Source organism: Anomalospiza imberbis, chromosome 6 (assembly GCF_031753505.1).
Source record: "Anomalospiza imberbis isolate Cuckoo-Finch-1a 21T00152 chromosome 6, ASM3175350v1, whole genome shotgun sequence".
In the NCBI taxonomy this organism is placed as follows: Eukaryota; Metazoa; Chordata; class Aves; order Passeriformes; family Viduidae; genus Anomalospiza; species Anomalospiza imberbis.
Window position 1 is genome coordinate 55,900,889 of NC_089686.1, and position 27,439 is coordinate 55,928,327.

The window sequence follows — 27,439 nt, forward strand, 5'->3', positions numbered from 1 at the left end:
AGGAGAGCTGGGCTCCCACAACTAACACCCCCCATGCCATGGCCCCTACTAACCGCATGTGTCTGCAGCAGGAGGAGGAGGAGGAGGGGCAGGAGTCGCAGCCTGAGGTAGAGGAGGCGGAGGAAGATGCTGCTGTGCCCTCCCCCATGTCGGTATGTCCCACGGTGTCCTGCCCAATCTGACAGTGGTGACAGATCCTGCTGTGCTCTTAGGGGTGCTGGGCCAGCCAAATCCTGCTCCAATCACTGCTGCTGCAATCACTGCTGCCGTGATCCTGCCTCTGCCCTCACTCCCGTTCCAGCCTTAACACCTGTCCCTCTCTCTCTCCACAGCAGAAGATCTAGTTGGCCTGCCTGCCTCTGCTCCATTTGGGTTGATAATATATTATATATATAAATATATAACTCTTCATGGTGGAATGGACCGACTTTTACCTTGTCTTATTGTTGGAATTTTGCTGGACTCTCTGTGCCAACCATCCAGCCAAATGCCTGGGCCGGGTCCCCAGGGCAGCCCGGGCCACTCGGGCTCCTCTGGGCCACTGCACCTCCCTGTTCTGGGACACCACCACTGAGAGCTCTTCCTCTCGTTCTCCACCACCTCCTTCCTCCTGAGAGTAAAACCTTCCTGCCTGACTCTGCCGGATCAGCCGGCGTGGATGCTGCACAAGGACTCGGATCTCTGCCTTGACCAGGAGCTGCCTTCTCTCCCACGCCTTCCCCCTGCTCCGAGGTGTCTTGCAGGGACAGGGACTGGGACCTCACTCAACGCCGCCTTGTTTTTGGTTTGGTTTTGTTGCCTATAGGATATATTTTTTCATGTGGGATCACTCTTCAACCAGCGCCATGGGGGACAGCAGGAGCATCCCTCCTCCCTGAGGGCTGCAGAACCTGAGTCCAGGGGCTGGAGGCACGGGGGCCAGGGGAAGGAAAACCAGCAATAACGTCTCTTGCTTTGCTCTAGATGAGGCTTTGGGGTCATGGGAAGGGAGATCCAGTTCTGGATCCTGCAGAGGGGTCTGGATGGGGCCCTAGCTCCGACCCAGTGCCTGTGTGAGGAGGATCCTTCTGTGAGGAAGGAGGTCAGTACTGGGCCGTGGGCCAGGGTTCCCGTGGAGGGAGGAGATGGGTCAGGGTTTTGGGGAGAGCAGGCGGCTTGGGGTGCGCTGTGCCGGGCACCTGGAGCCGGGATCCCATGGCGCTGCCCCGCTGACTTTATCTTGACACGTGCCTTTCTTTTGCCACTGTGAAATAGCTCTTTGAATCGTACTGTCCGGCTGCTTCCCTGGGAAAGGGGAGTTTCCTGGGCTTCCGGCAGGGCTGAGCTCTTTCCTTCCCCGCTGGGAGCCTTACCTGTCTGCAGTGGGGCTGGAAGCCTGCTCTGGGGGGAAACCCAACCCCCCAGCCCTCGCTGAGAGGGTGCGGCGTGCTCTTGTGCATCCTGGCTTGGGCTGCCACGGGAGTTGGGATGTGCTCCTCCTCCTCCTCCTCTTGGCTGTGGTGCTGGGGCACATCCATGTGCTGTGATCTTCTGGGGACCCTTGGGGCTCCCTGTGCAACTGGAAGCCTCTGTTAGGAGGCTGCAAACTGGAGCAGGAGCCCTCCCAGCCCGGGGCTCCCCCCAGGGCAGGCTCTCGGGGCACGGGGAGGTGGCAGGGGCAGAGCTGGTGCCTTGCTCCTGCCCCAGTCCCCCCTCCCCAGCTCCGGCTGGGCCTGCCCTGCTTCCAGCCCCACCTCAGCTCGGTTGGGTTTTGTTCTGGGGTCTAACTCTTCTCTTTTCCTTTAAATATGTAAAACACTAATTCCTTTTTTAATTTTTAATTCCAAATGAACCAAAAAAACAGCATCCCCCTTCTCTCCTCCTTGGCCCTGGTGGGAAGGGGGGCCAAGGAGGCGGGGAGGGGGAAGCGCCAAGCCGTTCCTTGTCTGATTCCTCTGCACACTCTTGTAACGCTTTTAAAACAAAATGATTTTTTTATATAAATAAAGTTTTTAAAGTGTGATGTGTGCCTGTCCCTTTGGTGTTTCTGGCTTTGCTGCTGGACCCAGCTGCTTTTTCCAGCAGCGGTGCTGGTCTCCATGGCTCCCAGAGGTGTCACTTTGTGACAAACCGTGTGGTATTTTCCAGCCCTCCCACCTTGACTCCTTGTCCCCAAAGCCACCAGTAAGCAGAGAGAAGGTAGGACCAGGTATTTTATTGCTTCAGGTCCAAGGAGCAATGCCAGGGATGTCTTGAAGGGAGGGGGACAAGGAATGAAACCTGGCTTGGCGGACGCAAGGGTGGGGGCAATTGGCTGAGCGGGACCGGTGCCAGGCATGTTGATAAGTGGGATATGAGGCGTGTTTGAGTCAGCGGGGACGTTGCCAGGCATGTTGATGGTGGGGACAATGCTGGGGACATCCAGGCAGGGAGGCTGTGTGCTGGGCACCTGGGGCTCAGACAAAGAGCTTGTTGTAGCAGGGCTGGCAGTACATCTTGTCGTCGAACTCGCGGAAGGTGCCCTTGTGCAGCCGGCCCAGGCAGTAGGTGCAGATGAAGTGCTCGGGGTGGTACCTGCGCCCCGCGGCCGTGATGCAGCGCCCGGTGACGGGGCGGCCGCAGCCGTGGCACACGGTGCCCTGCCGCTGGTGGAAGTGCAGCTCGCAGTAGGGCCTCCCCTCCAGCTCAAAGAAGGACCCGCCGGTGAAGCCAGTCAGGCACTCCTGGGGGAAGAAGGGAAGGCTGGCATGGCCCTGGGAACACCCCCATTACGTGCATCCCTGCCGTCCCACTCACCGTGCACACGAAGCACTCGGTGTGCCAGACGCCCTGCAGGGCCGACAGGTAGTTGTCCGTGACAGGACGCTCACAGCCCTGGCATTTGGGGGCGAACATGGCCAGGAAGTCCTGGTGGCAGTACGGCTTCCCGTCGCGCTCCAGGAACCCTGTGGGGGGGATGGGGATGGGCGCCCACCTGGGGATGGCTCACATTGGGGACAGTGGCACATGGACATGGTGGTATCCAGGATAGGAGGCAAGGGAGAGATCATGGGCAGCTGTCGGATGGGGCGATAAGTGCAAGAGCAAGGGAGACTTGGGATGGGGGCAGGATCCCCACGCCTGTTCCTTGGGACATACCCTCATCTCCAAACACCTTCCCACAGTGGGCACAGAAGAAATGCTCGGGGTGCCAGGTCTGCTCCAGGGCCGTGAGGACTTTCTGCAGGAAAAGCCAAGGTGAGGGGGCCGGTGGTGGCCAGGAGGGGTGGTGGGGGAGGCCGGGGGGTCACTCACTCACCTCGCGGATGGGGCCGGCGCAGTAGGCACAGCGCGGGGAGAAGGCCTGGTGATAATCCTCCTCACAGAACGCCCGCCCTCCCTGCTCGAAGTAGGGCCCCTTGTCCAGCTCCTGCCCGCAGCGGGCACAGGTGAAGTGCTCGGGGTGCCAGGTTTTGCCCAGGGCTGTGAGCACCTGCGAGGAGGAGGCACGGGGGCTGTGAGGGCAGCTCCGGGGGAAGCCCAGGGGCGCCGGGCTGGCGGCAGGGGCTCACCTTGCCAGCGATGGGCTTGCGGCAGGCGGCACAGATGCCGGCGGGTGCGGCCGTGATGCCCAGCTCCTGCAGGTCCCGGGTGAGGCTGTCCAGCATGTCATCCAGCAAGGACTCCGCGGGCACCCCGGCTCCCTGCCCTGCAGCTGCTAGCTGCCGGGAAGGAGCGTGGTGAGGTCTGGGTGAGGGCCAAACCCCCCAGTCTGGTGCCCCAGGGCCAAGGCTCACCTTGCTCTGCGTGTGGCCCAGGTCGGCCAGGAGCTCATCCAGCTGCCGGGCAGCCTCCGTGTGTGGGGGTGAGGGGAGCAGCGGCTTTGGGACTGGCACAGGGGTGCTGGACATGGCAGAGAGGGGAGATGCTGTAGTGTCCACCCCAAGGCCAGGACCAAGACCCCCTCCACCCCTGCCAACGCAGCTCTTTGCCACAGGCCCCTGCAGGGAACACTGCAGGTATGCAGGATACAATCTGTCCCAGGTGACCTTGGATGGCAGATCCCAGCAAGGAATCGACAGCCCCAGATGGCTCTGCCCTCCCACAGCTGTTTTTACCTGTACACTGAATCCAAACCTTCTCCTGGAGGCTGAGCTTGAGGCGGCAGTGGCACCTGAAAGGACAGGCCCTTGTGGCAGAGCCCTCAGGGTGCTCCCCTGGCAGCTTCCCCTGCCCAGCTCCACCACCCCATCATGAGCTGAGGGGTCTCTGTGCCCAGGCATTACCTTCAGGCTACCGTGCTGGGCATCCTGGCTGGAGCTTGGTCCCTGCAGCGCACGGTCCTTGGAGGCCAGGCAGGAGCTCTGCTCCAGTTCTGCCAGCAAAGCATCTGCACAGAGACACCCGGGTCGGGCCTCACCAGCTGCACACCCTGCGGTGCTGTACCACTCCCACAATCTCGGGAGCAAAAGGAGGCTCACAGCAGGTCCTGCTGGCCAGCTGCCCATGCCCCCAAGGGCCCTGAGCCCACTTCCCAAGGTCCCCATCCCAGTCCAGGATGTGCCCACCTTCCCAAAGAGTGGCAGCGGGGCAAAGGGTCCTGCCTCCCCCTCCCTGGCCAGCAAAGAAACCTCTGCCAGTCCTCAGCTTGACCCAGCACCAGCCCTGGCAGGGAAAAGCTCACCCTGAGCCCATCCTGCATGTTCAGAGTACCACTTCCCCCAAGGTGGGCCGAGCACTTTTCCTTTCCGTTTTCGCCTCTCTGCCTTGGCTGTCCCTCACACTGGTAGGGACAATTTGTTCCCCTCAAACAGGGAATGCCCCCATCAGTGTGGCTGCTTCCCTGACCCCAGGTCCCCCGCCCTAGGCCAGGGATGGCTCCCAGCTCCCGCTGGGTGCAGCAGGGTCGCGGCGCTGCCGCAGCCCATTTCCTGCTCTCAAGCCTGCTCCGTTTTTCGCCAAGTGCTCGCTCAACCACCGGCCCCATCGATCCCTTGGGAGGGGGGAGGCACAGGAGGGAGCAGAGCTCCATGGCTGCCCCTCAGCGGCATCTCCTCCCGAGGGACAGGAAGGAAAAGGCTCCCCAGAGGTGCCAAAATGGGACCCCAAGCCAGGCCTGGCTGCAGGATCAATTCCAGAGAGGCCCAACTTACCCAAATCCTCCATCCTGCCTTGGTGTGGGGTCCCAGGGCAGGGGCAGCACCCCGGGGTGCTGCGATGGCAGAAGAGGCTGCGTCGGCTCTGTTCCGGTCTCGCCTCCGCCCCTCACGCCGGGGTTTGTCACCCAGGGTTTCCTTTGTGGGCTGCGTGCCTCACACCGCGTGTGACTGGCACAGCTGGGGCACAGGGAGCCACAAACAGCCCAGGCTGGGCTGCAGAGGAGAGAAACTGGCCAATGGGCTGCCCAAGGAGCTCCAGGAGCCAGGATGTGGATGTCCTGCTGACCCAGGCCCTGTCCAGAAGCCACTGGCCACGTGTGACAAGGGATGGCGTCCCTGGGCTGGGTGGAAATGCTGTTGTGGCAGCACGATGGAGCAGTGCTGTCATATTCCAGCAGAACCTTGCCTTTGGGAGACGTTGCTGGAGCCTCATCATCGATTTCCAGGTAACAGCAAATCCCTTTTTGGCAGAGAAATCTCCTGGCACTGCTGGGAGCAGGCAGTGGATGTGGAAACAGCTCTAAGGGACTGGGGGAATGTTAATGCTGGAGGCGGGTGCACTTGGCTTGGCGTGTCCTTTGGGCTCTTGTTTGGGTGTTCGGAGGAGGCAGCACCTGGTAGGTGACCAACAACGTCTCTGTCACCTTGGCCACCAGCCCTGCCAAAGTGTCACCAGGTCCTGGCTTGGCTCCTCTTTAGTCCAGCCAGAAAAACCTTTGGGAGCAAAGGTTAAGAGCCACAGCCTCCATCCTCTCTGTGGGGAGGCAGCAGCACCCACACGGGTCAGGCTGGCACTGCCTTGGCCCCGCTCCTGGGCACTGCTGAGCCCCCACGGGTGGGACGGGCTGGAGCTGAGCCCCTCAAGCTGCCACCTCAGGGGTCACATCATTCCTGACACCATTTTGTCACCTGCTCACAGCAGGGACTTCCAGCCCAGCCCCGCCTCAGGAAAAGGCCCCGGGGCCACCAACTTGCTGTGTCCAGGCCAGTTTCAGGCCAGGAATGCTGAGAGCCACCCAAAGCAGAGGGTGGCACTGAGGAGTGTCACTGCTCAGGGCTGCTTGGCGATGGGATCCTTGGGTCAGGCACTTCCCTTTCTGCACTCAGCAGAACCTTCCTGCCTGCGGAAGGTTTTGGGCTATTTTTGGCTTTCTCAGTGATTTAGTGATGTGTGAGCCTGAGTGCACCGAGCATCTGGAGCTGGAACCTCTTAAAACTTGTCCTTACAGAACCCAGAGGCCAAAGGCTGAGCTGTGCCCTGCCCTGAGCTCTGCTCCCCTGTTCTAATGAGAATTAAATGACCCCAGCCTTGCCTGCAGAGGGGAAATCATGACAGTGGCAGGGACAGGTTGGCATGGGACAGGAGGAATCCCTGTGCACGGATCCCGAGGTTTTCTTTAACTTTCAGGCAAGGACTTTCTCCTCCTTCCCAGTGTCTGGGTCAGGGGAATGTGGTCCTCCATTGCGAGGGGGTTTATTAGCACACTCTCAGGAACTGTTGGACACACTTTTGTTTTCTAGGAACATACCAGAGCTCAGCACTTGAAATGCAGAAGCAGAAAGGATTTGGAAGGCAGAAGAAGGAAGCAGCAGGTGCTCAGAGCCCTCTCACCGGTGGGAACCAGTTCAGCAAACTGGATTTTCCAGCTGAACGCTGCAGGCTCTTTGAACCCCTGTGATTTCTGCTTTTTTGTCTCCCGAGGGAGGATGAGGAGCACCTTGTTCTGGGGAAGTGTTACCCTTTGTTCTCCTGTCCTAAAACGGTGGGGAAGATCAGCCAAACCCTCCGCTCCAGAGCAAGCACACCCCGGTCCTGTTCCCCAAGATCCTGGCCTGGTGTCACATCCCGCTGCAGCCAAGGCAAGGGAATACCGTGTCAGGATCAGTCCAGGTCCAAAAGCCTGGACACCGAGGCGGCTGGGACAGCGGGGAAAGGGACAGAGTGGCGACCGTGACAAAACCCGCTCCCGGGTGGCGTCTTCAGCGTCTGCGGGGGCAAAGTTCTGGGCTTTTCGTCTGGGTTTAATGTGTTAGTGCAGTTCCTGTGGGACAATCAGGCGGTGCTGAGGTTGTTTTGGGGAGGGACTCAGGCCGCGAGGACCACGGGGACGGGCGCCTCCGCCCAGCCGCTCCCGGGGTTCCGGCCCCGGGGCCGTTCGGGGCGGGGACACAGCCGGGAACGGGAACTACAACTCCCGGCAGGCACCGCGCATGCGCGGCCGCGGGACGGAAGCGGGCGGAGCCAGGGCTCTGTGCCCCGCCCCCTTGCGCCGGCCACCATTTTGTCACCGACTTTCACCCGCCGCCCGACGGGGCGTTTTTTTTTTTCTTAAAGGAGAAGCGGTAGCAAAAAGCGGCCCGGCCGCCAGGCCCCGCCGGTACTACGGGCGGCGCCGCAGCCCCGCGGTACGGAGCAGCCGCGTGGGGCGGGGCGGCGAACGGCTTCCCCTGCCAGGCCTCGCCCGAGGGGCAAAGGGGCCCGGGGGCAGGCGGAGGGGCGCAGGCGGCGGCGGCGGTAGGGAGCCCTGCGGTGCCGGGGGCCGGGCGGCGGCCGCGCGGCGGACGGGCGGTCCGGGCGGAGGGGCCTGCGGGGCGGCGGCCGCGGGGGCCGCGCTCGAGTGGGCGCCGAGCGGGGCCGGCCGGGGGGGGAGCGGGAGCGCGAGCGCGAGCGCAGCGGCCGTGGCAGCGCCTGCGCGAGAGGCGGCGCGACTCCGGGGCGCGCGCGGGAGCAGCGCGCTGATTGGCCGCTCGGCGGTGTGGGGGGCGGGCCCCGCCCGGGCCGGGCCGCCCATTGGCCGGGCGGCGCGCGAGCGGCGGGGAAAGGCGTGAGCGCGGCGGGCGGGGGTGCTCGGGCCCGGGGGGCAGGGCCGTCGCCCGGGTCCCGCCCGCGGATTGGTGGTCGTGGGCAGGGGGCGGGGCGCAGGGGCCGCGCGTGAAGGCGGGCGGCGGGCGCTGATTGGCCGTGGGCGGCGGGGGCGGGCGTGCCCGGCCGAGGGTGGAGCGCGGCCGTCCCGGCCCCGCCGCCGCCGCCCCGATGCCGGCGGGCACCGAACAGCCGGGGGGCGCCGCCGCCGAGCCGCCGCCCGCCCCGGGACCGCCGCCCGCCTCAGACAGGCCGCCGGCTGCGGGCCGCCGCCGCCTGCCGCCGCCCGCCGCCGATCAGGGGGAGGAGTCCGGCGGCAGCCGGGTGCTGAGGGGCGGCCGGGAGCGCGGCCGCGCCGCTTCGGCCGCGGGAGGAGCTGCTGCCGCCGCCGCGTCCCGCCGCCGTAAGGCCGAGTATCCCCGACGCCGGCGGAGCAGCCCCGGGGCGCGGCCCGCCGCCGAGCAGCCCTCCGCAGAGACGCCGCCCGCGGCCAGGAAGGCCCCCCGGGCCGGGTGAGTCCCAGCAGCGCCGCGCTCCGCCCGCGCCTTCCGGGGGTCGCGGCCGCGGGTGGGGGGGAAGCGGGCGGCCTCTGCCCCACCCGCGCGAACGGGCCCAGGCCCTGGGGCCGCCTCCGGCCGCGGGGTGCCCCGCGCCGCCGCCCCTTTGTTCCGGCCGGGCTGGGTCGGTCCCGCCGGTCCCTTCCCAGGAAGGGCAGTGTCCCGGGAATCGCCGGCTGCGCAGCGCCCTCGGGCAGCGGCCGCTGTCCGCTGACCCGCGGCGCCAGCGCGGTCCGGCCCCGTCTGGTGAAGGTGTGGGTGAGGGAGGTGGTGGGATCTACCTTCTCGGGAGGAGATGCTGCATTCGCTGCACCTTCGGTCCTGAGCGGGACCGAAGCCTTTGGAAGTGCAGCTCCCCTCTGCTCTCGCCCGTTCTAAGCACAGACTCCCCTGGATCAGTCATAACTGTCCTTGGGCATGGCTGGGCCTTTGCTGCTGGATATTCCTGTAGTTCCCCTCAGCTTCCTGCAGCTGAAATAATCCACCTTGGCGTGAGGGGTTGAAAACAGTGACCCGATAGAGAGGCACCGGGACTTTGGGGAATTTGGGCTCATCTCCACGTCATTCAGTTCCTTGTTGCTGCCCCCATCCCATAGAGTCTGGCTCTTACAGTTGCTTTTGTGTTTTTTTCAGGTGCACAGATAAAGTCACTGGTAAAGGTAAGAGCTGAATTACTCACTCCTGGTGTTGTGTTCCATCTAGAAAGTCGGGGTTGTCCCATGGGTTAGCTCAATCCTCTTTTTGGATCTTCCTTTTAAAGAACGTTTTAGTGATGTGTGATGTGCAGTTTCTTTCTGAGACTCTCTCAAGACTCTGGAACTGTGATAAGCTGCTGCTGCTGCTGTTGGCACGTGCCCAACCTGCAACATCTTACTGTCCCAAAAAACACTCGGGCTTTCCATGGCTGTTGGAGCATGAGGCTGGGCTGCTCTATGGTTTGACAGCTCTTGTTGCACAGCAGTCCCAAGTAGTTGGCAAATCCTGGCTTCAGTTCTGTTCTGTGCTCAGAAATACAGGAGTAGATCATCGAGAGACCTGGGAAAGTTGTGTGGAAATCAGAGTATTCAGATATTCACACCTGTTCTTTTCTAGCTTTAGTGGATAATGGATTTTTTTAGGTTGATGTCTTCACGGCTGAAAGAGAAAATTATTTACAATGGGGGGTGTGAGTAGGGTATGAACACAACAGCCCCAGCTGTGGGGATCTGCGACCTGGAGCAGTTTTCCAGTGCACACTGTGAACTTTGTGCACCTATTTAACAATTCCTTGTTAAAAAAAAAAAACAAACCCAAAAAGCAAAAAAAAAACCCAAAAAGTGAGAGGGCTTTGCTCCTTACCCAGTGATGACTTCTGAAACAGGTCCAAGTAGAGGTCTTTGTGTAGTGTTGTTTTTGATCTGGCACCAGAGAATTGTGGCAGAATGAAGTCCTGAGGAAAGGAGGTCACACACCTGTGCTGATGAATTCCCCTTTCTGCTGGAGCTGTCCAGGTTTGTTTGCCAGCAGTTGTGTCTCAGAGGCTGCTGTTATTCTGGCGTTTTGGTAATTCTTTAGCTTTCCTACTACAAGTCTTTATTCCATTTGGGTGTGGAATCCATCGCAGTTCCAGCTGGCAAGGTGTGTTTTTACAGACTGAAGAAGAATTAACTGCTGTGTGTTGAGCCCAGATCTTGCTTATGTGTATTTACCCGTCACTGTGTACAGGGTGGGCAGCGTAATGTCAGAGCTTCAGCCCTTTATGTCAAAGCACAGTTACTGAAAAGCCTAAAAAAAATTAGCTTCATATGTGTAAAGAGTTAAGACTTGCTTAGCTTTTGGTTTAAGGAGAAATATTAATTGGCAGTAGTAGAAAACAGGCAGAATATTCCGATTTTCACCCCAGGAAGTGAAAGTTGTCAGACTGAAATTCCTAGGTTTGGGAGCTCTCTGCATTGAGCCATTTTAGCCTTTAACTTGGCCTCTGAGAGTTTCAGCTGTGCTTGAAGGTGAGAGTGGAAAAAGTGTTTGTTAAACTTCTGGGGCTCTTTTTTTCCCTGATTAGATTTGCAGCCAAAATTATGGTAGGAATAGTTGTGTGGAAATTGGCGCTGGGAAGTGCTGACTTCTGGGCCAGAGGAAATCTGTGCCGCGGGAGGCGGGGGTTGTTTGTTTCTGGTTTGTTTTTTAGTTACAGAAGCACAGAAGTGAGGAAGCTGCACTCCTGTGTCTTGGCTGCACGCTGGATGGAGCCCTTGTGCACCTTGTGCTGGTTGGAGAGGACCTGGAAACAGGCCCAGGAGTGTCTTCCTCCTTCCTTCCTTGGACAGGTTGTGCAGGAGCATGATATGCTTCTCCCTCCTCCTGTTGGGCTTTAGCAGAAGTTTTTGAAGGAGCCAGAGCAGTGTAAGCAAGCAGCAGCTTTCCTTGCACAACGGTTTTTGGTAGGCAGGAGCCCCCTGTGAGCCTGGAAGGCACAATCCCATTTGTCCTTTCCCCCTGGATGGAGCTGGGATAAGGTGCTGAGTGGTTCTGGTGAAGGTTTGGAATTCTGTGCTTGTGTTCCCTGATACAGAATTGATTTTTTTTTTTTAGTGCAATATTAGCCTTTACTATCAGCTCCTAAATCCAGTTTGGAATATTCCTTGGAACAGCCACGGTACAAAGTCATAGGATCAGGCTTTTCCTGCATCCCCTTGGGAGTTCTGGCTGTGCAGGTCTGACCGGGAGTTTAGAGGGAGATGAGAGCCGAAGGTGTGTGAGTTGTGTCACAGCCCGAGGGTGACTGTCACCACAGGGGCAGCTGCAGTGTCAGCCTGTGTTCCTGGCTATTCCCTGTTGCCTGCTTAGTCATGCAGTTGCAGGATTTCCCAACGTGTGCCTGCAGAAATATTGGATGCAGAGGTAGAAAGTTTAATCTCAGCTTACAAATGAATTTGTGTAGCTACAGTCGCTGCGTGGCAGAATTCACGTCTGGCTTCCCACAGCGCTCTGTATCCTTGTGGGAATAATTTTCATTTTAGTCAGGAGAGTCACCTCCCTGGAAGCCCGTTCTCAAATCCAGGGGTTTTACTAAGAAAACAGTTAGGTTTGGCAAATTAAAGAAAAAAAAAGATGGAAAGCTTTGAGACTCAGGAAGTGGCAAATGGGTTTGTACAGAGAGGACTCGCATTATACCTAAGAGTTTTATTCTTAATGCTTCATGCTCCCTTTGGGAGCATTGCTTTCCCTTAAGGCTTTGTCAGTGTTTGGAGAAAGTAATATCATTACTCAAAACAAAACCTTACAAAAATGCACTGAATTTAAATCGCTCAGATTGCCCAAACCCTCCAAGGATCTCCCTGTGTCTCATCTGTACAGTTCCACAGTGCTCTGGTGGGGAAGAGCCCTTTGGATGGAGCTTTGCACTTGGATATTTTTCCCGAGTTTTATTTTTGTCCATGCCATTATGAAACCAGGTGTTTGGTGCCTTATCTGCTGTGTGGTTGCTTCCTTAAATCTCAGAGGTGTACATATGTTGTGGTGCATTTATTTTTATAACAGCTTTTTAACCTTAGCAATTAATAATTTATTTTCTTTTAACCTAATTGCACACATGTGTTTCCTGAAATTGTCTACAGGGTCAGTAAGAAGCTTCCAAATGCCTTACAAATCCAAGTTCAGCTCTGTTGAAAAGCAAAGCAGTGCCCAGAGTCCTGTCTTTTGGTCATCTAAACAAAGCCACAACTTCACTGCGAGTGTCCTTCCAGGTTTCCTTTTCTTGTCCCTTCTCCCGGGACTGGCATTCACTCACAACTTTTAATCTATTTTTGATGAAGGAAAAAGAGACAAAAATTTATTCCGAATCTCGGACTTCCCATATTTTGGGCAAGGGCTTGGTGATTGCTGATTCCAGCTGTTCCTGCAGCTGAACACTTGACAGACAGAAGTTTCCTGGTGCAGCCCTGACCCTTGGATAGGGACCAGGGACCATGTTGGGAGGGTCTAGAGTTAGAAGGTTTTTCAGCTCATAGCTCTGTATCACTCTGAGTTTTGTGGCGAGGTAAATACTTGATACATCTCCTAAGGATGGGGTTTGGGAGGTACCTGGGTATTCTCAGCATGTAAAAATGCCCTGAATCTGTTAGACAGGCGTGCTGAAGCAGAGGAAGTAGGAAGGAGAAATCCTGGGAAAAGGCTTATCAAAGACCTTCACTTTAGAGGAGGGAAGCAGAGCTGCTGAGTGAGAGATGTGCCCTGTCCAGGTGTGTTCTGAGGCAGGTCTGCTTCAGCTCTGCAAGCCTGATTTTTAAAATAATAAGTATTATCAGCTGAATGCCTGATCTTCCAAGGGAATGCAGCTCTTCCAGAGCAGCAGACTGTGCTGGAACTGTTGCTACCTCAACACAGTAGTGGTTGAGGGGGAAATTTATGGAGGATGGTTTCAAGTGTGTTTGGGTTTGATTTAGCATTCAAAAATGAGATGTTTACCATGAGGACTGAGAACATGTAGCAGTCACCTTGAGATCTGCTAAAGAAAGCCAAGAAGGTGCAGTTCATGCTCTGATGGTGAGGTTTATACATGCAAGACAGCAGCTTGATGGTTTACAACGCAGTGTGATGCCTCACATCCGGGATTCCAGTCAGGCTTTTCCAGCCAAATATTGCTTATTCCCACCCTGTTAATCAAGGATCAGACAGTGAGTAAAGCAAAGCAAACTACGTGCTTGGAGGAAAAGGATCATTTGGTTCAGAAGGCTTGATGGAAAACTGGAGATTGCAGGCTGGGAGGAATCAGAGAGGTTGTGGTTTGCTCATCCCTGGAAGTATCCAGGGCCATGTTGGACAGGGCTTGGAGCATCCTGAGCTAGGGGAAGGTGTTGGTGCCCATGGCAGGGGTTGGAATGAGCTGAGATTTAAGGTCCCTTCCAACCCAAACCATTCTGTGATCAGCTCTAACACTTCAAAGGGCATTGAGGTCATGAAGGCCCAGTGTCACAGCAAGCACCAAAAGGTGAGATCAAATGAACTGTACTCGGGAATTTTTAGTTTTTAAGGGATTAACTTGCTCACAAGACATTTCAGCCAGTTCTGTTACCTTGCCAGAACATGTTTGGACATCAGCCATGAGCCAAAAGGAAACCACCCGTACAAGTTGTAAATAAGTGTGGAGACCTCAGGCTAACAGCATTTGTGATGCCTTTTGCTCTAGCACAGCACCAGAAACATGTGGCTCAGATCCCTCAGGGATATTGCCAGGTGTACAATTCCAATGAAGTATATGTTTGGGGGATTCTCTAAACATGACTTTTCACATGGCTCAACTTTGCAGCTGGCCTTTCATAAAGAACTTGCTCAGCTTTATGAGTGTCTTTTGTTGTGCTTAGAGCCAGCAAATCATTGTCTTAAAAGCTTTCATCCAAGGGAAATACAAGCTCCTTTTAAATATTAGTGTCTTTCCTTAGAGGGAATGTGAGGAGAGTTTTGAGGGAAGGTCTGATGAGGTGAGGGCCTGGGGTGTGTCCTGGCTCAGCATAGAGGGCTGAGCAGGTTTCCACAGCAGGCAGTGACGCCTTGGGTTTTAGCTTTTATGTTATTTTCAGATTCTCTGCTACCTGGTATGTAACTGTGAAACTTCATATTAGGTGTTAGTAAGTGCTCTTCACAGGGTAGTTCAACAAAACAATCCCTTCCCAGCTAGAGAATCAAGGACAACCATTACCCAAAAAGCATAAACAACGGTGAAGAGAAGGGGGCAAGCCAGGGGGGTGAGACTTCATGACCTGGAGCTGTAATTGGACAATTGAACCCAATATGTAGATGAACCAAAACGTAAAAAAGTGTAAAAACTCGTGATCAGGAACCATTCTTGGATTCAACCTGGGTGTAGCCTTGCCAGGCTCTTGTGCTGCCCAAGGTGTATCTTTTTAAGGCCTTTCAATAAATACCTATTTTGTCCATTTAGCTCTGTCTAGTCTCTGTTCCAGATCAGCCTTTCTAGGCCTCAGCAGGGGCTGCTGTACTAGAAGGTGTGATTAATGACTGGATTTAGGCGTTTTGTACTATGCTGAGAGAGACTGCAACGGCTCTTTCAGCTCCTAAAGAAGAGAAGGAGGAGGAGGAAGTGTCCGGTGTGCTCAGCCATGGCTCTCCCGTGGGCACGGCCCGGCCCAGCCGGAGCTGGCGCAGCAGCCGGACGGCGGCCGCCGCTCGCCAGCGCGACTCCGAGAATTCCCGCGCCTCCAGATCCAAGGCTGGCTCCCTGCAGCTCATCTGCAAGTCAGAGCCCAACGCCGACCAGCTGGAGTACGGTACGTGCCATGGAAGGCCTGGGGACGGTCAGGGAGCCAGCTGTGGGTGTCACTCTGGGCGTGTGGCTGGTGCTGGCGTGGTGCTGCTTGTCACGGGTACCTTCTGCCACCAGCACTCCTGGCTCTGAATGTCGACGGAGGTACCGTGAGACAGATGAGCTCACTGCAGCGAACACACTTTGAAACCTAATGGTGAATTTTCCTTTCAGTGGTCACAGAAGAGCATCAGTCTCCAGATGGAGTCAGGTAGGACATGTTATTTTTTGGTGTTTCTTCCTATTCGGTGTCTCAAGGTGGGCCTGAGTCGCTTGAAAATGAATGCTTGTGCGAAATGATCTGTGGGACCAACAGTAGCTCTGTCTCCTTTGGCCCCTCGCCTTTGCAGTTCCAGTGTGCACAGGTGTCAGGAGATATGGTGGAGAGATGGATAGTAAGATTTGATCTGGGCATTCCACCTGGTAGCTTTGTTGCTGTGGGTGGGTGGGTTCAGGAGAGGACACAGCTCTGCCTGGCCTGTTTTGGTTGTTGCTGTGCTCCTTGGTCAGTACAAGCAGTTACCTTTCCCCAGTCATGCTGGATGAGGAAGTGCTGTGTAATAGTGCACAGATATTCCTGCAGTAGTGGCCAAGCTGTTGCTGCCAAAGTCCTCTCTTCTCCTTTTCTCCTAGCAGTGATGATGATGAGGAGATGCTCATCAGTGAGGAAGAAGTTCCCTTCAAAGATGATCCCAGAGATGAGACCTACAAGCCCCACCTAGAGAAGTATGTTGGATTATGTACTTACTGGAGTTTTAGACCAAAATATTTGGGCATGTTACCTGAATTAGCTTAATATGCTCCAAAGCATCTGTGCTAGTTGATCTGGTGGAATGGGTCTAAACATTGCCTGTGTTGGCCAGAACTGTTCTTCTCTCAGGGACTGAAGCCTTTAGAGCCTTGCTGGCTGCTGGGTGCTTCCCTAAGCCTGGTTCTTACTTCTGCTTGAAAGTGGGACTTGAAGAACAGACCTGAGCTTGGGTCCAGTTTTTGTTTAAATCTTTGTAAAAGGCTGGCAGTGGGAAGAGTATTGGAGTAATGTGTTGTATTTGTGTCTTCATAGGGAAGCACCAAAGCAAAGGAGAAAAGCTAGCAAGGGAAAAGAAGAAAAAGAAAGGCAGAAAGAGATTAAAGTGGAAGTGAAAGAAGAGAATGAGTTTCAGGAGGATGAAGAGCCACCAAGGAAGTGAGTAAACTCTGCAGTTTGTGCCAGTGTGTGCTATGTGTTTTGCATTCTTGCTAGTGTACGACAGTGTTTAATTGTTGTTGGTTCCCCCCATCCCCCTCCTCCTCCTCCTCTGGGCCTGAGAGCTGATGGGGCAGCGCTGTTTATCCTGTGCCCTCAGGTCTTGCCTGTGTTCAGACACAAAAAAACCCAAGAGTTTAGCTTAAGTGGAGGGGTTTTTCATCATCCTGTGGTTAGTCAGCCTCCCTGGGTGTGACCACACAGTGGGAAATGCTTCAGGGTGTCCTTACAATGGGTTCGTTGTGATGCCTCAAGTGGATTCTGAAAGCCAGTGGGAGAGGGCAGCATTCCTGCTGTGTGCTGGGGGCAGACCCTGGGATGTCTTGTCACTGGAATACCTTGTGGCTGAGGTAAGTGTCCTTTTTGTACAGTTAGGACTTCACCAGAGGTCAGGAATATCAGCTGATTTCCCCTTGATTTCGAGAAGTATAACAACAAACTTTTGCCACCCAGTCAGTCACCAGTGGCCTGGCACCTTCTGGTGTGTGCTGTCTCTGGAACTCATGGCTGAAGCATTCCTCTTGGCAACAGAGGCAGATTGGTTTATGTGACTGTGTCAAAGCCATTCTTTTGGATAATGTGAGGAGGAAAAAAGAAAAAGGAGCTGGTTTTGTACCTCAGCTCTTCTCTGAGTGGTTGGAACAGCCCGGGCTCCCTCTGCTGACCTGCTGCACACTGGTGGTGTAATTTCTCTTGCTGTTCCTGAGCTGCTGCTGATTCACAGTGGAGAGGAGTGAGGAGGATGGTATTTTGAGAACATTTTTGTCTGTTGGAGACTGCTTTCTGAGGCTTGAGGTTTTGTTTGAATCAGACACTACTTTTTGTGCGTAACAAAACCTGTGGCTCTTCTGAGGGCTTGGCTTGAATGCTGAGTGTATGTTCAGCATGTTCCTGGCTTGCCATCAATACAGATGTCTCAGTAGAGTCTAGAAAATACTTATATTGATCTGCTCCAAGTGTCTCTGCAGCAGTGGGATCAGGCAGGCAGAGGTGGGCAGAGCTGTGGCTTGGGAGGCTGCAGTTCACATGTGAACACAGGTCTGCTCAGACAGAGCCTAGATTTTTGTCTTGGCAGGTACAGAAGCTGCTGTGGCTAATTCAGAGGCCTGTAAAATAGCTGCTGGATCATTAATCCCATTCTTCCTGATCAGGCAGATGGATGTTTTCCCATGGTGTGGAATGTTCCCCAGCAGAGCAGAGGAAATAGGGTGCATTGTCCGTTCTAGACCGTGTTGGCAAAATTACATGTTTATGAAAAATGCAGTAGGAAATGGGAAGTATTGAGAGAGCAAACCATGTGAAGCATTTATTTCTCTGGAATTCTCCATCTTTTGAATCTGTCTCCAACTTGCACTCAAGTTTTTTTCCTAGACCATGCAGTTAATGAGGCAATACAGCATACACTTCAAAGTCTCTGCCCACTGCTAATGTAAAGAATCTTCTCTCAGTTCTGTTTCTGTATCCCTGTTACAGGAGGGGAAGGAGGAGAAAGGATGACAAGAGCCCAAGGCTGCCCAAGAGAAGGTAAGTGATTCTCTCAACCCAATTCTGTTCTGCAGACTTCCTTCCCTTGTGTCCTATATGCGGACAAGGATTGTCCCAAAGCTATCTCTCTGCCTTAAAGGGAATAAAAACCAAAAGCAGCAGCATGCCCTGCCTTCCCTCTTCTCCTTCCCCGTAGGTGTTGGTTTAATTTCTTCCAAGTGAACCAGGCCCCTACCCACTTCTCAGTTGATCCCTCCCATGGCATTGCCCAGCAATAAGGAATTGCTTTGGCAATTCTGGGTGTCCTGAGGTTTTCCCAGTTCTGGGGAGAACCCTCAAGTAGTGGCAGGAGAAGAGGTGGCTCTTGGACAGCAACTCTGTCACAGCCCAGGCAGGGGTTTTGGAACAACAGTGCTTCGCTGTGCTTGCACTTGTTATTTGTGGCATGAGACGCATCGGCCCCTCACAGACACAGAGAATTGTGATTCTAAATAGAATATATATAGAATCTTTATCTGTAGAATCACCTGACCATAGAAGCAGCCAAGCACTCTGCCCCTCTCCTTGCTGATTTCCCAGGAAGAAGCCTCCGATCCAGTATGTCCGCTGTGAGATGGAAGGCTGCGGCACGGTCCTGGCTCACCCGCGGTACCTGCAGGTTGGTGGGGGTGTTCACTTCCTCTGTGGCACGTGGGAGGGCAGCAAAGGGGTGCTTGGAACAGGCAGCTAAGCCTCCTCTGGCACTCACACCCCTTCCTGACGCTGCCACTTTGGAAGACTTCATTGTGGCCAGTTGTAGCCGTGTGTGTGAGTGTCTGTCAGGTTGTTGGATGTCCATATGTGTTTTATTTTCCAGTGGAGATCTAAACTTGAGTGAACCTCAGCTGTTCATGCAGCCATGAACAGTCTGCAAGCTTCCACTCTTTCTTTTCAGCATCACATAAAATATCAGCACTTACTGAAGAAAAAATACGTGTGTCCTCATCCCTCCTGCGGTCGGCTCTTCCGGCTCCAGAAGCAGCTCCTGCGGCATGCCAAACATCACACAGGTACAGGGGGGTGGGAAATAGATGCAAACTCCTCTTCAGGTCAGTGAACAGACAGGGGGAAAATGGAAAGGCCTCTGGGACTTCTGTGGAGAGTGAAGCCAAGTCAGCTGGCATAGATTTGCAGCAGCAGCAGCGTATTACTGTCTTCTGGATTACCATCTTTTAATCAAATGAAAGAAATAGACTATAGAGGTTTTAATTCTCCTTCTGGCAGGCATCACTCAGGGGCTCTGTAGAGGAATAAACCTCTACAGATAAAGTCTGATTTATCCCAATTTGCCAGTCTTTCAGTTTTGGTCAGAGTGGATAATTAGCTCTTAGGAGAGTCTTAATCATGCCTCGCCTCTCCAAATCAGCAGCTGTGGTGTGTTGTGGGACACCTCCTCCTCCCAGAACTTGTAGTTCTGCTCCTTCTTGGGCAACTTTACCTGCACTGCCTGAGAACTGGGAAAGGGGGCAGGTGTGTGGGAGAGCAATGCTGCAACTGGTGTTGCTTTTCAGATCAAAGGGATTACATCTGCGAGTACTGCGCCCGGGCCTTCAAGAGTTCCCACAACTTGGCAGTGCACCGGATGATCCACACGGGCGAGAAGCCCTTGCAGTGAGTACCTCTGCCTGTGCCTCACCCTCCTGCCCTGAGGGACCCCCAAAACACACATTTCAGAGCAGCTCTGAAGTCGGGGCTGGAGCCTCTTCGTGGTGTCCCAGCTCTCTTTGAACACACACTTGTGTCGCCTGCTCCTCGGGCCAGTGTCTTGGATCTGGGGAACGTAAGCCCTCAGTAAATGAAATCAGAGCTGGAGCTGCAGTGACATTAGCGAGCCCCTGCTGTTTTCCTGAGCTGACACCTTGCTGCTACTGTCCTTATGAGGTGTGTGGATGTCCCTTTGTTGTGACCTCCTCATTGTCCCCTCCCAGGTGTGAGATCTGCGGATTCACCTGCCGGCAGAAGGCTTCCCTCAACTGGCACATGAAGAAGCACGATGCAGACTCCTTCTACCAGTTCTCCTGCAATATTTGTGGCAAGAAATTTGAGAAGAAGGACAGCGTTGTGGCCCACAAAGCCAAGAGTCACCCCGAAGTGCTCATTGCTGAAGCACTGGCGGCCAACGCGGGTGCCCTGATCACCAGCACCGATATCCTGGGCACTAATCCCGAGGCCATTGTGCCACCCACAGATGGCCAGGGCCTCTCGCTGCTCCCTGATCCCCTGGGCAGTGCTCCTCCAGCAGATTGCCTGCTGCTGAGCCCAGAGGGGATGCCAAAGCCCTACTGTGGCGGGGCAGAGCGCGTGAGCTTGGTGGCTGACGGCAAGCTCTTCGTGGGCAGCGGCAGCAGCGCGAACCCGGAGGGGCTGGTCATGAACACAGAGATGCTGGGAGCCAGCACGGAGGTGCTCATTGAAGATTCAGACTCCACTGGACCCTAGTGGCGGGGGAGCAGCTGGGTGCTGAGACAGCTGGGACTCTGTATTTCAAAGGCAAAGGAAATAAAAAGAAGGAGGAGGCACTTACAGAAAGAGAGGAAAGTTAAACAAAACTTACAATACTAGTAAATAACTGAAGGGTCTGCTCCCCTCCAGCGTGGATCACAGCACATCCTCTTTCTCCCAACCACTTCTCTCTCTCCCACGGCCCCTTTGTGGAAAGGGGCACGTGCTGCCATTGCCAGAGCAAGTTGGATTGAGCGGCGGATTTCTCCAAGGGAGGGGGTACTGCCGAAACCCTTTGCTCTACCCCAAAGCAGTTGCCTTTCTGGCTCCTTGGCGTGGCCCCACTGGCAAACTAAAAAGTGTTGGACGTGCTCTGGAGAAGTTCCTTAGGACTCCCTCTGCCCCTGGTCCCGACTTCTATGCACCACTGCACTCTGGTCCTTGCAGCCTCCTCCCTCCTTGCCGGGGCTGGGAGTTTGGCACTTTAGCCCCTCGGCAGGGTGAGCTGTGAAGCAGCAGTGCACATCCCGCTCCCACCACGCTCCCCTGCTCCAGCCCTGGCAGGAAGTGGAGGGAGGGAACGCCCTGGCTCGTAGATCATGTTTGCTTGGAGAGGCCCGGGGGCTACAGGAGCCCTGCGTGGGAGAGGCAAGGAGGAGCATCCCAGTTTGACGACAGTAATTTGCACTTTGAACATGCTTCGTTTTTGTGTTGTGGTAACAAGATTCCTTATTTATTGTTTAAAAAAGGGTCGGTATTTTTTAGTTCTGTTCTTAGGGGGCGGGGGTGGAAGGGGTTCAGGCTGTTTCCCAGTAGGCTCCAGTGCAGGGAGCTCCAGTGCCATTGTGCCAGCAGCTGGGAGAGCTGAGGTGAAGGCAGCGCTCTGGAGTCAGATGTGTCTTGCAGCTTTTGCAGAGTAGAGGGAGAGCCCCTGGAGAAGAGCCTGTGTACAGTGAGAGTCTCTGCAGCAACCTGTTAGCAGGAGGATGAGGTGAGTGATGGGCTGTCTCTCCCTCCCTCCCTCCCTCCCAGCTCCGGGTGAGCTCCTTGCAGTAAATGCCTGTTTGCCCACAGCCTTTCGGGGAAGGATGTTGTTGGCCAGGAACTTGTTCTTGGGACAGCTGTGAGCTACTTGCTGCCGGGGGATGTGGTGCTCCTCATCCAACTCTGCCTCTCCTTTCCAGGTCTAGACAAAGACACAGTTAGCAGGGACTGGATATGATTTTCTCAGGCTTGTTTATCCGAGGCAATAGATTGATGTGGGACTACGGGGCTGTCAGCTTTTCTCCCTGCCCTTATTTTGAGGGGGGATTGTGTAGCCGTGTTCTGAAAGCTTCTCTTTTCTGCCCAGACACCCCAGCTTTCCCTGAAACGTGGCGGGTCAGGTGTTGCCTGCTGGTGTAGTTAGGGCAGCTTTGAGCCCTTGGAAAAGTTTACATAGGATAAGATGTGTCTGCTATGGAGACTTGGGTTTTTTTTGCTCTTCTCTGAAACTTTGTGTGGAGATTCAGTGGCCTTGAATTCGTAGTGGTTTTTGGAAGAGGTGAAGAATAACCCGTTGTTTGTTTGCTTGTTTTTTGGTTGGGTTTTTGGGATTGGGAGCAGAGCTGAAGTATCTTGTCTGAGCACAAGATCAGCTGAGTTGGTCTGTAGCACACAGCAGCTTGTTGAAATCGGGTACCTGGGGTCTGGAAAACCGCAATAAAATGTGGAATTTAATTGGATTAACAGGAAACTGACTCTGAACACCCACTCTGTCCCCTGTGATGCCTGGAAATCCAGCTGTGGCCCAAACATGCTGGCTTTTCTCAGGCTGTTTGTCCTGGTTTGCTCCCTCCCTCCCTTCCTCCCTCCTCCTTACACTGATACCTTTGTCAGAGCAAGTCGAAGCACTTCCTGGTGTTGGGGCGGATCGAGGCTGAGCAGTTGGGTGTCCCATGCCCTGGGTGTGGGCATCCCATGGGCACGCTGTGGCAGCAGCCTGGCTCATGTGAGGGCCCAGCACACCTGGTGGCAGGTCCATGGTGGAAAGGTGTTAAACTAAACCAATTCCTTCAGTTGAGATGATCCAGTGTCTTTCTTGGATTGCTTTACTGTGGTTTCCAGCAGGAAACTTTCTGGGTGGCAGCTGGTCCCCTCCCCTTGCAGGCTAGAGAAGGGCAGCACTCTGGGGACACTTGGTGGCCCTCAGGGCAGGTTGGCTTTGTCCTTTGTGGTGCTGCTGGAGCTGTGTCTCTGCTGGCCCCTGTGCCTGTGGGAGGTACAGGGTGGGCAGAGCCTTGCACAGAACACTAAAGGAGAGCTTGGGGATTTGTTGGTCGAGGGATGGCACCAAAACCTTTGGGCCAAGGGCTTGCTCACCTCTGGTGACCCAGCACTTGGCACCAGACTGGGGGAGGCTGCCTCGTCCCACATCCACCCCAGTGGAGCAGGGTTTGCCCCTGGCTGCACTTCTGGGATGCAAAATGAAACATTTCCTTTGCTTCCTGGCCTGGACACCTCTGATCCTTGCCGCTCCCTGCCTTGTCCTTCCATGACACCTCTTGTAGCTCTCCCTTTTCTTTTTCTGGCCATTGCCAGGTGCCTGTCTGTCCTCTAACCACAGCCTGCTCGCCCCTGATGCAGGAGAGATGTGTAGCTCCCTTCCTACGCCCCTCTGAAGCCCTAAAACTGACACAGCCCTCCTGCAGCTCCTCCTCCCCTCGATGTCTCTCCTTCACTCGCATGCAGTTTGCTTCAATAAATTATTGTAGTAGTTTGCAATAAACTTTTTTGTATTTTTTCCCCTGTATTTATTTTTTTTCTCCTCCCGGGGACAGATTGGAGGGGGCATGAGGCCCTTTGGCATGGGCAGCATCTGGGGGGTGCTGGGCCACCGGGCTGGGGCTGAGGGCTGCCGTGGCCAGGGGCTCCCCTAGCTCAGCAGCTTCTGCAGTAGCCACGGGCTGGCAAGGAGGCTGCTGGGCATATGGGGACCCCCAGCCCTGGGACCCCCAGCCAGGCACACTGTGGTATTCATGGAAAGCTGCTTTTCAACTCCTGGGGTTTTTCTCACTCTTGATCTGGGTAATGCATAACCAAAATAAACATACTGAGGAAAAACCAACCCAACCCGAAGGGCTGTTTTTGTCTTGGTTGTGTGCAGCTCACCTGTGGGGTGGCCGGTGTTGTCCTGGCGTGGCTGGGATATCTTTCTTTATCTGCAGCCCCTCTTTAAGGCAGGACCTCTCTGGGGAAGGGGGGTTAGACGCATCTGGCACAGATCCTTCTGCCAGGTTTGGGTTGCAGTTTGGCTTGGGACTGCTGCGGGATCTCTGGCCTCGGGGCTGCCCTCAAGCGTTGCTTGCCCGCTTGCTCAGGCTCCAGCCGGCTGCCCGGGCTTAGGTGTTGAGCAATGTCCGGGCTTTGCTCACCTCTTCCCGGCAGTGGTTTCCCGCGCTCTGGAATGAGCCGAGGGCTTAGCGTGCTGCTAATCTCACTGTGTGGCTGGGAGGGAGGAGTGGGTCAGCCGGAGCTGGGAGCCTGTTGCTGCTGCGCCAGACAGTTCTGGGCAAAGCACTTGGAGCAGCAATGCGTGGGGGAATTAGGGAAATAATCTGTCGCTGTTGATCCCAGAGGCGGGAATTTGCAGCGTGGTGCCAGGCCCCAGGCACGGAAGAGGGGGAGAACCAAGCCAGCGGACGTGTGAGCGGAGCTCCCGGCTGGAATGCACCAGCTCAGCAAGGGATTGTCCTCGCCGGGCCGGGCGGGTGCTGCGCCCGGAGCCTGGTGGCCGTGACAGCTGCCCCGACTATGGCGGCCGCAGAAAGCCCCTCCGCTGCCCTCCGGCGCCGCGACCTCTGCAGCCGCGGCATCCGCCTGGCCGGCAAGATGCGCGCGGACGTCGTTGACCTCCTGGACGCCTACGTGAGTTTGCCCTGCTCCTTCTGGCTGCTGCAGGGATCTGGGCAGCTGTGCTGGGGTGCGAGGACTCTGGCCCGTGGCTGGGATGGGGCACAGAGTCCTGCTGGATCCGGGCGTGCTCACACCTGGGCAAGACTCTGGGCAAGCTTGCACTGCCCGACACCTGCAGGGCTCAGGGCTGGGGATCCCCCCACGTTTGTCCTGCCTCCACTGATCCCCGGCGGGTCTCACCCTGCAGGTGGAGCAGCAGGGCTTGGACGCCTCGGCCAGTGTGGCAGCAGTGGAGGGGGTGCCGCTGGCGGCGGTGGAGCGCTGGGACGAGCAGACGGGCACCCAGCGGCTGCTGGAGAACCTGGCGGCCTACCGGGCCTTCCGCGCCCTGCTGGCCCAGATGCTGGAGGAGCAGCGGGAGCAGCTGGGCGAGGCCGACGCGGGCCTGGGCCGGGCGCTGGCGGCTGTCCTGCTCCAGGTCTCGGCCTTTGCCTACCACCTCGAGGAGCTGCTGCGGCTGGAGAGCCGCGGGATCCCCGGCGAGGAGGGGGACGGGCCGCCGCCCCCGCCGCGCCTCGGCCTCTTCGAGCAGAAGCTGCGGGGCTTGGGCGTGCTGCGGGAGCTCGCCCAGTGGGCCGTGAGGTCTGCGCGGGACCTGCGGCAGCTCGGCAAGCCCAGCTCGGCCGCCGGCACAGCCCCCGGCCTGGCCGAGAGCCCCTGAAGGCGAGCACGGGGTGGGGGGGTCTTGGGTGCCCCTGGGGCTCCTTGCCCACCCTCTCAGAGGGCAGCTGAGAGCGAAGGAGGGGACGTGGAGGAGAGGGACCATGCCTTTAATCCCCATGCTTCTAATGCTGCTCCCCGTGGGGAAACCAAGGCACGGGCTGCAGTCTTCCCTGGAGGGAGCAGGGATCCTCAGGGGTCCTTGGACTCTTCCTGCTGGGCAGTTGCATTACCCTCAGGAAGCAGCTTTGCTGCTTGCCCCAGGGCCTAGAGGCTAGAGCAGCACCACTGCCCTTCTCTTTGGAATTTGGACGCTGCCTGTGGCAGGCAGATGTTGCCTTGGGGCTCTTGTGGATGCAGGGCAGGAGCCAAGGGACAGACAAGCACCATCTGGTGAAAGGAGTCTTGGGACCTGCCCTGCAGCTGCAAGGCACAAGGCTTGGCCTCCTGCACGTGGACTCTCCTTCTGCCCAGCTTGGTTGGCTGCTCATTGAATTTCTGCTCTAACTGCTTGGGGCTTTTTGGGGAGGGGGGGAAGCAATCAGGAGGAGAATTCTTAATTGCTTGGACATGATAATGGAGAGAATCTTTTAACTGAAAGGGGATCTTTTAGCTGTGATTCAGAAGCCCCTCTGCAAGGAGGTTAGTGCCTGCAGGGCTTATTTTAGGACTGGGAATGGCATGGGAGAATCCAACAGCCCCAACCACATCGTTCATCCTGTGGAGTGCTGGGGTGTTTCACAGCTTCCTGGGCCCCGGTTCTCCTACTGACTGGATGTCATGGCTGCAGGCTGCCTTGTGAATAAAAGGGCTGGGAGATCTACCAGGGTGATGTACTTCTTGGGAGAGCTGGGGCAGTCAACCTCACCAGAGAGGCTGAGCTGCCCAGTTCCCACTCCAGGGAAGGGTCCATCCCAGTGAGGGGAGAGGTTTGGGGGGATGTGACCCACTGGGAGGTCATGGGGCAGACGAAGGAGCTGGGGTTGAAGAAGATGGTGGGAGGATGAGGAGGAGACGGTGGGTCACTGGGGTTGTGCCCTGTCCTGGTATGGCCCTGCCTTCTTCCCTGGCCTGTGAGAGGACAGGCAGCATGGGGGGAGACCGGGGCCACAGAGCAGGGAGGAGGCTGGGGACGTGCCCGGCCGACTCTGCACAAAGCGGCTTTGTGATGGCAGGTTGGCACAGCACCGGGCACAGTGCTTGCCCCAGCACCAGCAGCGTCTGCACAGGCACGGGGGCTCTGGGAGACAAAGAGCAGCCTGAGGCTGAGCCCCCAGTGCCATCCTGCCCACCCCACCGACCCCACAGGGCTGCAGGGTTGGGGCAAGGGCGGTTTGATGGGGTCTGGATTTTTATCCGTGATGCCTGAGAGGAAGAACCTGCACCTTCTTCATTGCCACTTACTGCCTGCTCTCAGCTTTGCAGCTCAGACTGGATTATTGCAATCTTTATGCTTCCCTGCACTGGGGAATAACAATTTATGGCCATTATTTTTTTCAGGCTTAGTCAAAGCAAGCCCCTTCTTCTGACACGTGTTTTTCTTGCCTGCTGCTGTGTGCTTGAAGCCACCTTGCTCTTCTCCCCTTGCACCCTCCAGCTCAGCAGCGGCTGGGTGCTTACATCCTCCTCACCTTCCCAGGGTAGGCAGGGACATCTGGAACGTGTCCTTGAACCTCACCACCTGACCAGGTGGGAACAGACCTCTTTTCTCCGGCAGCACAGGCCGGGTACGAGGTGACCTTGAGATCCGGGGGAGCTGGGCAAGGCTGCAACCCGATCCTCCCACATCAGCTGCTGGCAGAGAGCTGAGCTCGGTGCTGCACTTGCACTCCCGGGTGAAAGCAGTAATGGAGACCAAAGGTGGACCATGGTGTTGCCCCAGGGATTTCCCCGGGCTTTTGCAACCTTCCTTACGCCTTCCCTGTTGCCTTGCCAGCAGGGTGCACCTGCATTTGTGGAGCAGCCACCATGCTCAGGAATGGCCACCCTACCCAGAAACAATGGGAAAAAGCAATCCAGTAATCCAAACCTCCATGCTTTGGCTGAGCGAGAGGCTCCAGCTCCCGGCCTTTCCCTGCCAGCCAGCCCCCGCCATGCTGTGCAGAGGCAGTGACGTCGGAGCTGGCTGGGATTTAATGCTATTTTTCAGCTGCAGCCCTGAGGGAATCACCAAGTGAAGTGATTTGGCGAGGACAAGGGCGCCCGACAGCTGAGCTCCCGTGGTGCCAGGAGGCCCTTGGATTTGCTTTGCCACGGATTGAAGTGAAGTTGATCCGGGAGGCTGAAGGCAAATGGAGCTGTTCATTTTGGAATCAGGAGTTTGAGGGGAGGACAGTTGTACCCGTGTGGCTAATGCTGCTGAGGACCCCTGCAATGGCCTCCTGAAAACTGAGAACCCACTAAAACCATCCAGCTTTGTGCTTTGGGAAGAGAGAAGGGATGTGTAGTGCTGGGGGGAACAGGGAAGGGGGGGAGGGAGGGCTGCACTCCCACATTGCAGGAGGGATGGAGCCACCAAGAGCAACCTATGGGCATGTTTAATTTCAAAATAATAAATGTTTTTAGGACTTAACATATGGCTGGGCATACTTTGTGGGATTGGAAAGGTTTTGAGCTGGCTGAGGCTGCTCCCTGACCTCAGGGCTTGGTGCTGGGTGAGAATGGATTTGCTTCTTGCCCAGAGGCCGGTGGGATTCCACTGTGCTGGTCCCACTGTGCTGGTCCCACTGCTTCACCCACGGTCCTACACCAGCGTTGCAGTGCTGGCTTCTGACT

General features: G+C 56.1%; 4 protein-coding genes across 12 annotated transcripts in view; 3 read left to right on the top strand and 1 right to left on the bottom strand.

Moving 5' to 3' along the window:
• The window catches only part of CTNND1 (catenin delta 1), a 28,902-nt gene extending 26,900 nt beyond the window's left edge, over window positions 1–2,002 (top strand). For 4 of the 9 annotated variants that reach the window (XM_068194467.1, XM_068194468.1, XM_068194463.1 and 1 more), the window contains 2 exons: window positions 78–152; window positions 333–2,002. In XM_068194467.1, coding sequence (XP_068050568.1) covers window positions 78–152; window positions 333–344 — 87 coding nt within the window. In that variant the 3' untranslated portion in view covers window positions 345–2,002. Of the gene's footprint in view, window positions 1–77 lie in introns of all 9 variants that reach the window. The other 5 variants (XM_068194460.1, XM_068194459.1, XM_068194462.1 and 2 more) reach the window with 4 other exon arrangements.
• Window positions 1,384–5,872, bottom strand: LPXN (leupaxin). The gene is made up of 9 exons (XM_068194486.1): window positions 5,112–5,872; window positions 4,245–4,348; window positions 4,077–4,132; window positions 3,756–3,861; window positions 3,531–3,680; window positions 3,278–3,451; window positions 3,118–3,199; window positions 2,776–2,924; window positions 1,384–2,702 (listed from the first exon to the last, which is right to left on the bottom strand). Exons 1-9 carry the CDS (start codon window positions 5,122–5,124, stop codon window positions 2,436–2,438), a joined length of 1,101 nt encoding a protein of 366 aa, XP_068050587.1. The 5' UTR covers window positions 5,125–5,872; the 3' UTR covers window positions 1,384–2,435.
• A 1,890-nt stretch (window positions 5,873–7,762) lies between these two features.
• ZFP91 (ZFP91 zinc finger protein, atypical E3 ubiquitin ligase) lies at window positions 7,763–22,833 on the top strand. The gene is made up of 11 exons (XM_068194479.1): window positions 7,763–8,492; window positions 9,171–9,196; window positions 14,588–14,803; window positions 15,013–15,049; window positions 15,475–15,564; window positions 15,902–16,024; window positions 17,558–17,608; window positions 18,149–18,227; window positions 18,504–18,618; window positions 19,120–19,219; window positions 19,537–22,833. Exons 1-11 carry the CDS (start codon window positions 8,152–8,154, stop codon window positions 20,045–20,047), a joined length of 1,689 nt encoding a protein of 562 aa, XP_068050580.1. The 5' UTR covers window positions 7,763–8,151; the 3' UTR covers window positions 20,048–22,833.
• CNTF (ciliary neurotrophic factor) lies at window positions 20,900–25,487 on the top strand. Its single transcript, XM_068194499.1, has 3 exons — window positions 20,900–21,041; window positions 23,666–23,956; window positions 24,192–25,487. The coding sequence occupies exons 2-3, from the start codon at window positions 23,843–23,845 to the stop codon at window positions 24,663–24,665; spliced, it is 588 nt and encodes a 195-aa protein (XP_068050600.1). The 5' UTR covers window positions 20,900–21,041; window positions 23,666–23,842; the 3' UTR covers window positions 24,666–25,487.
• The last annotated feature ends 1,952 nt before the right edge of the window (window positions 25,488–27,439 follow it).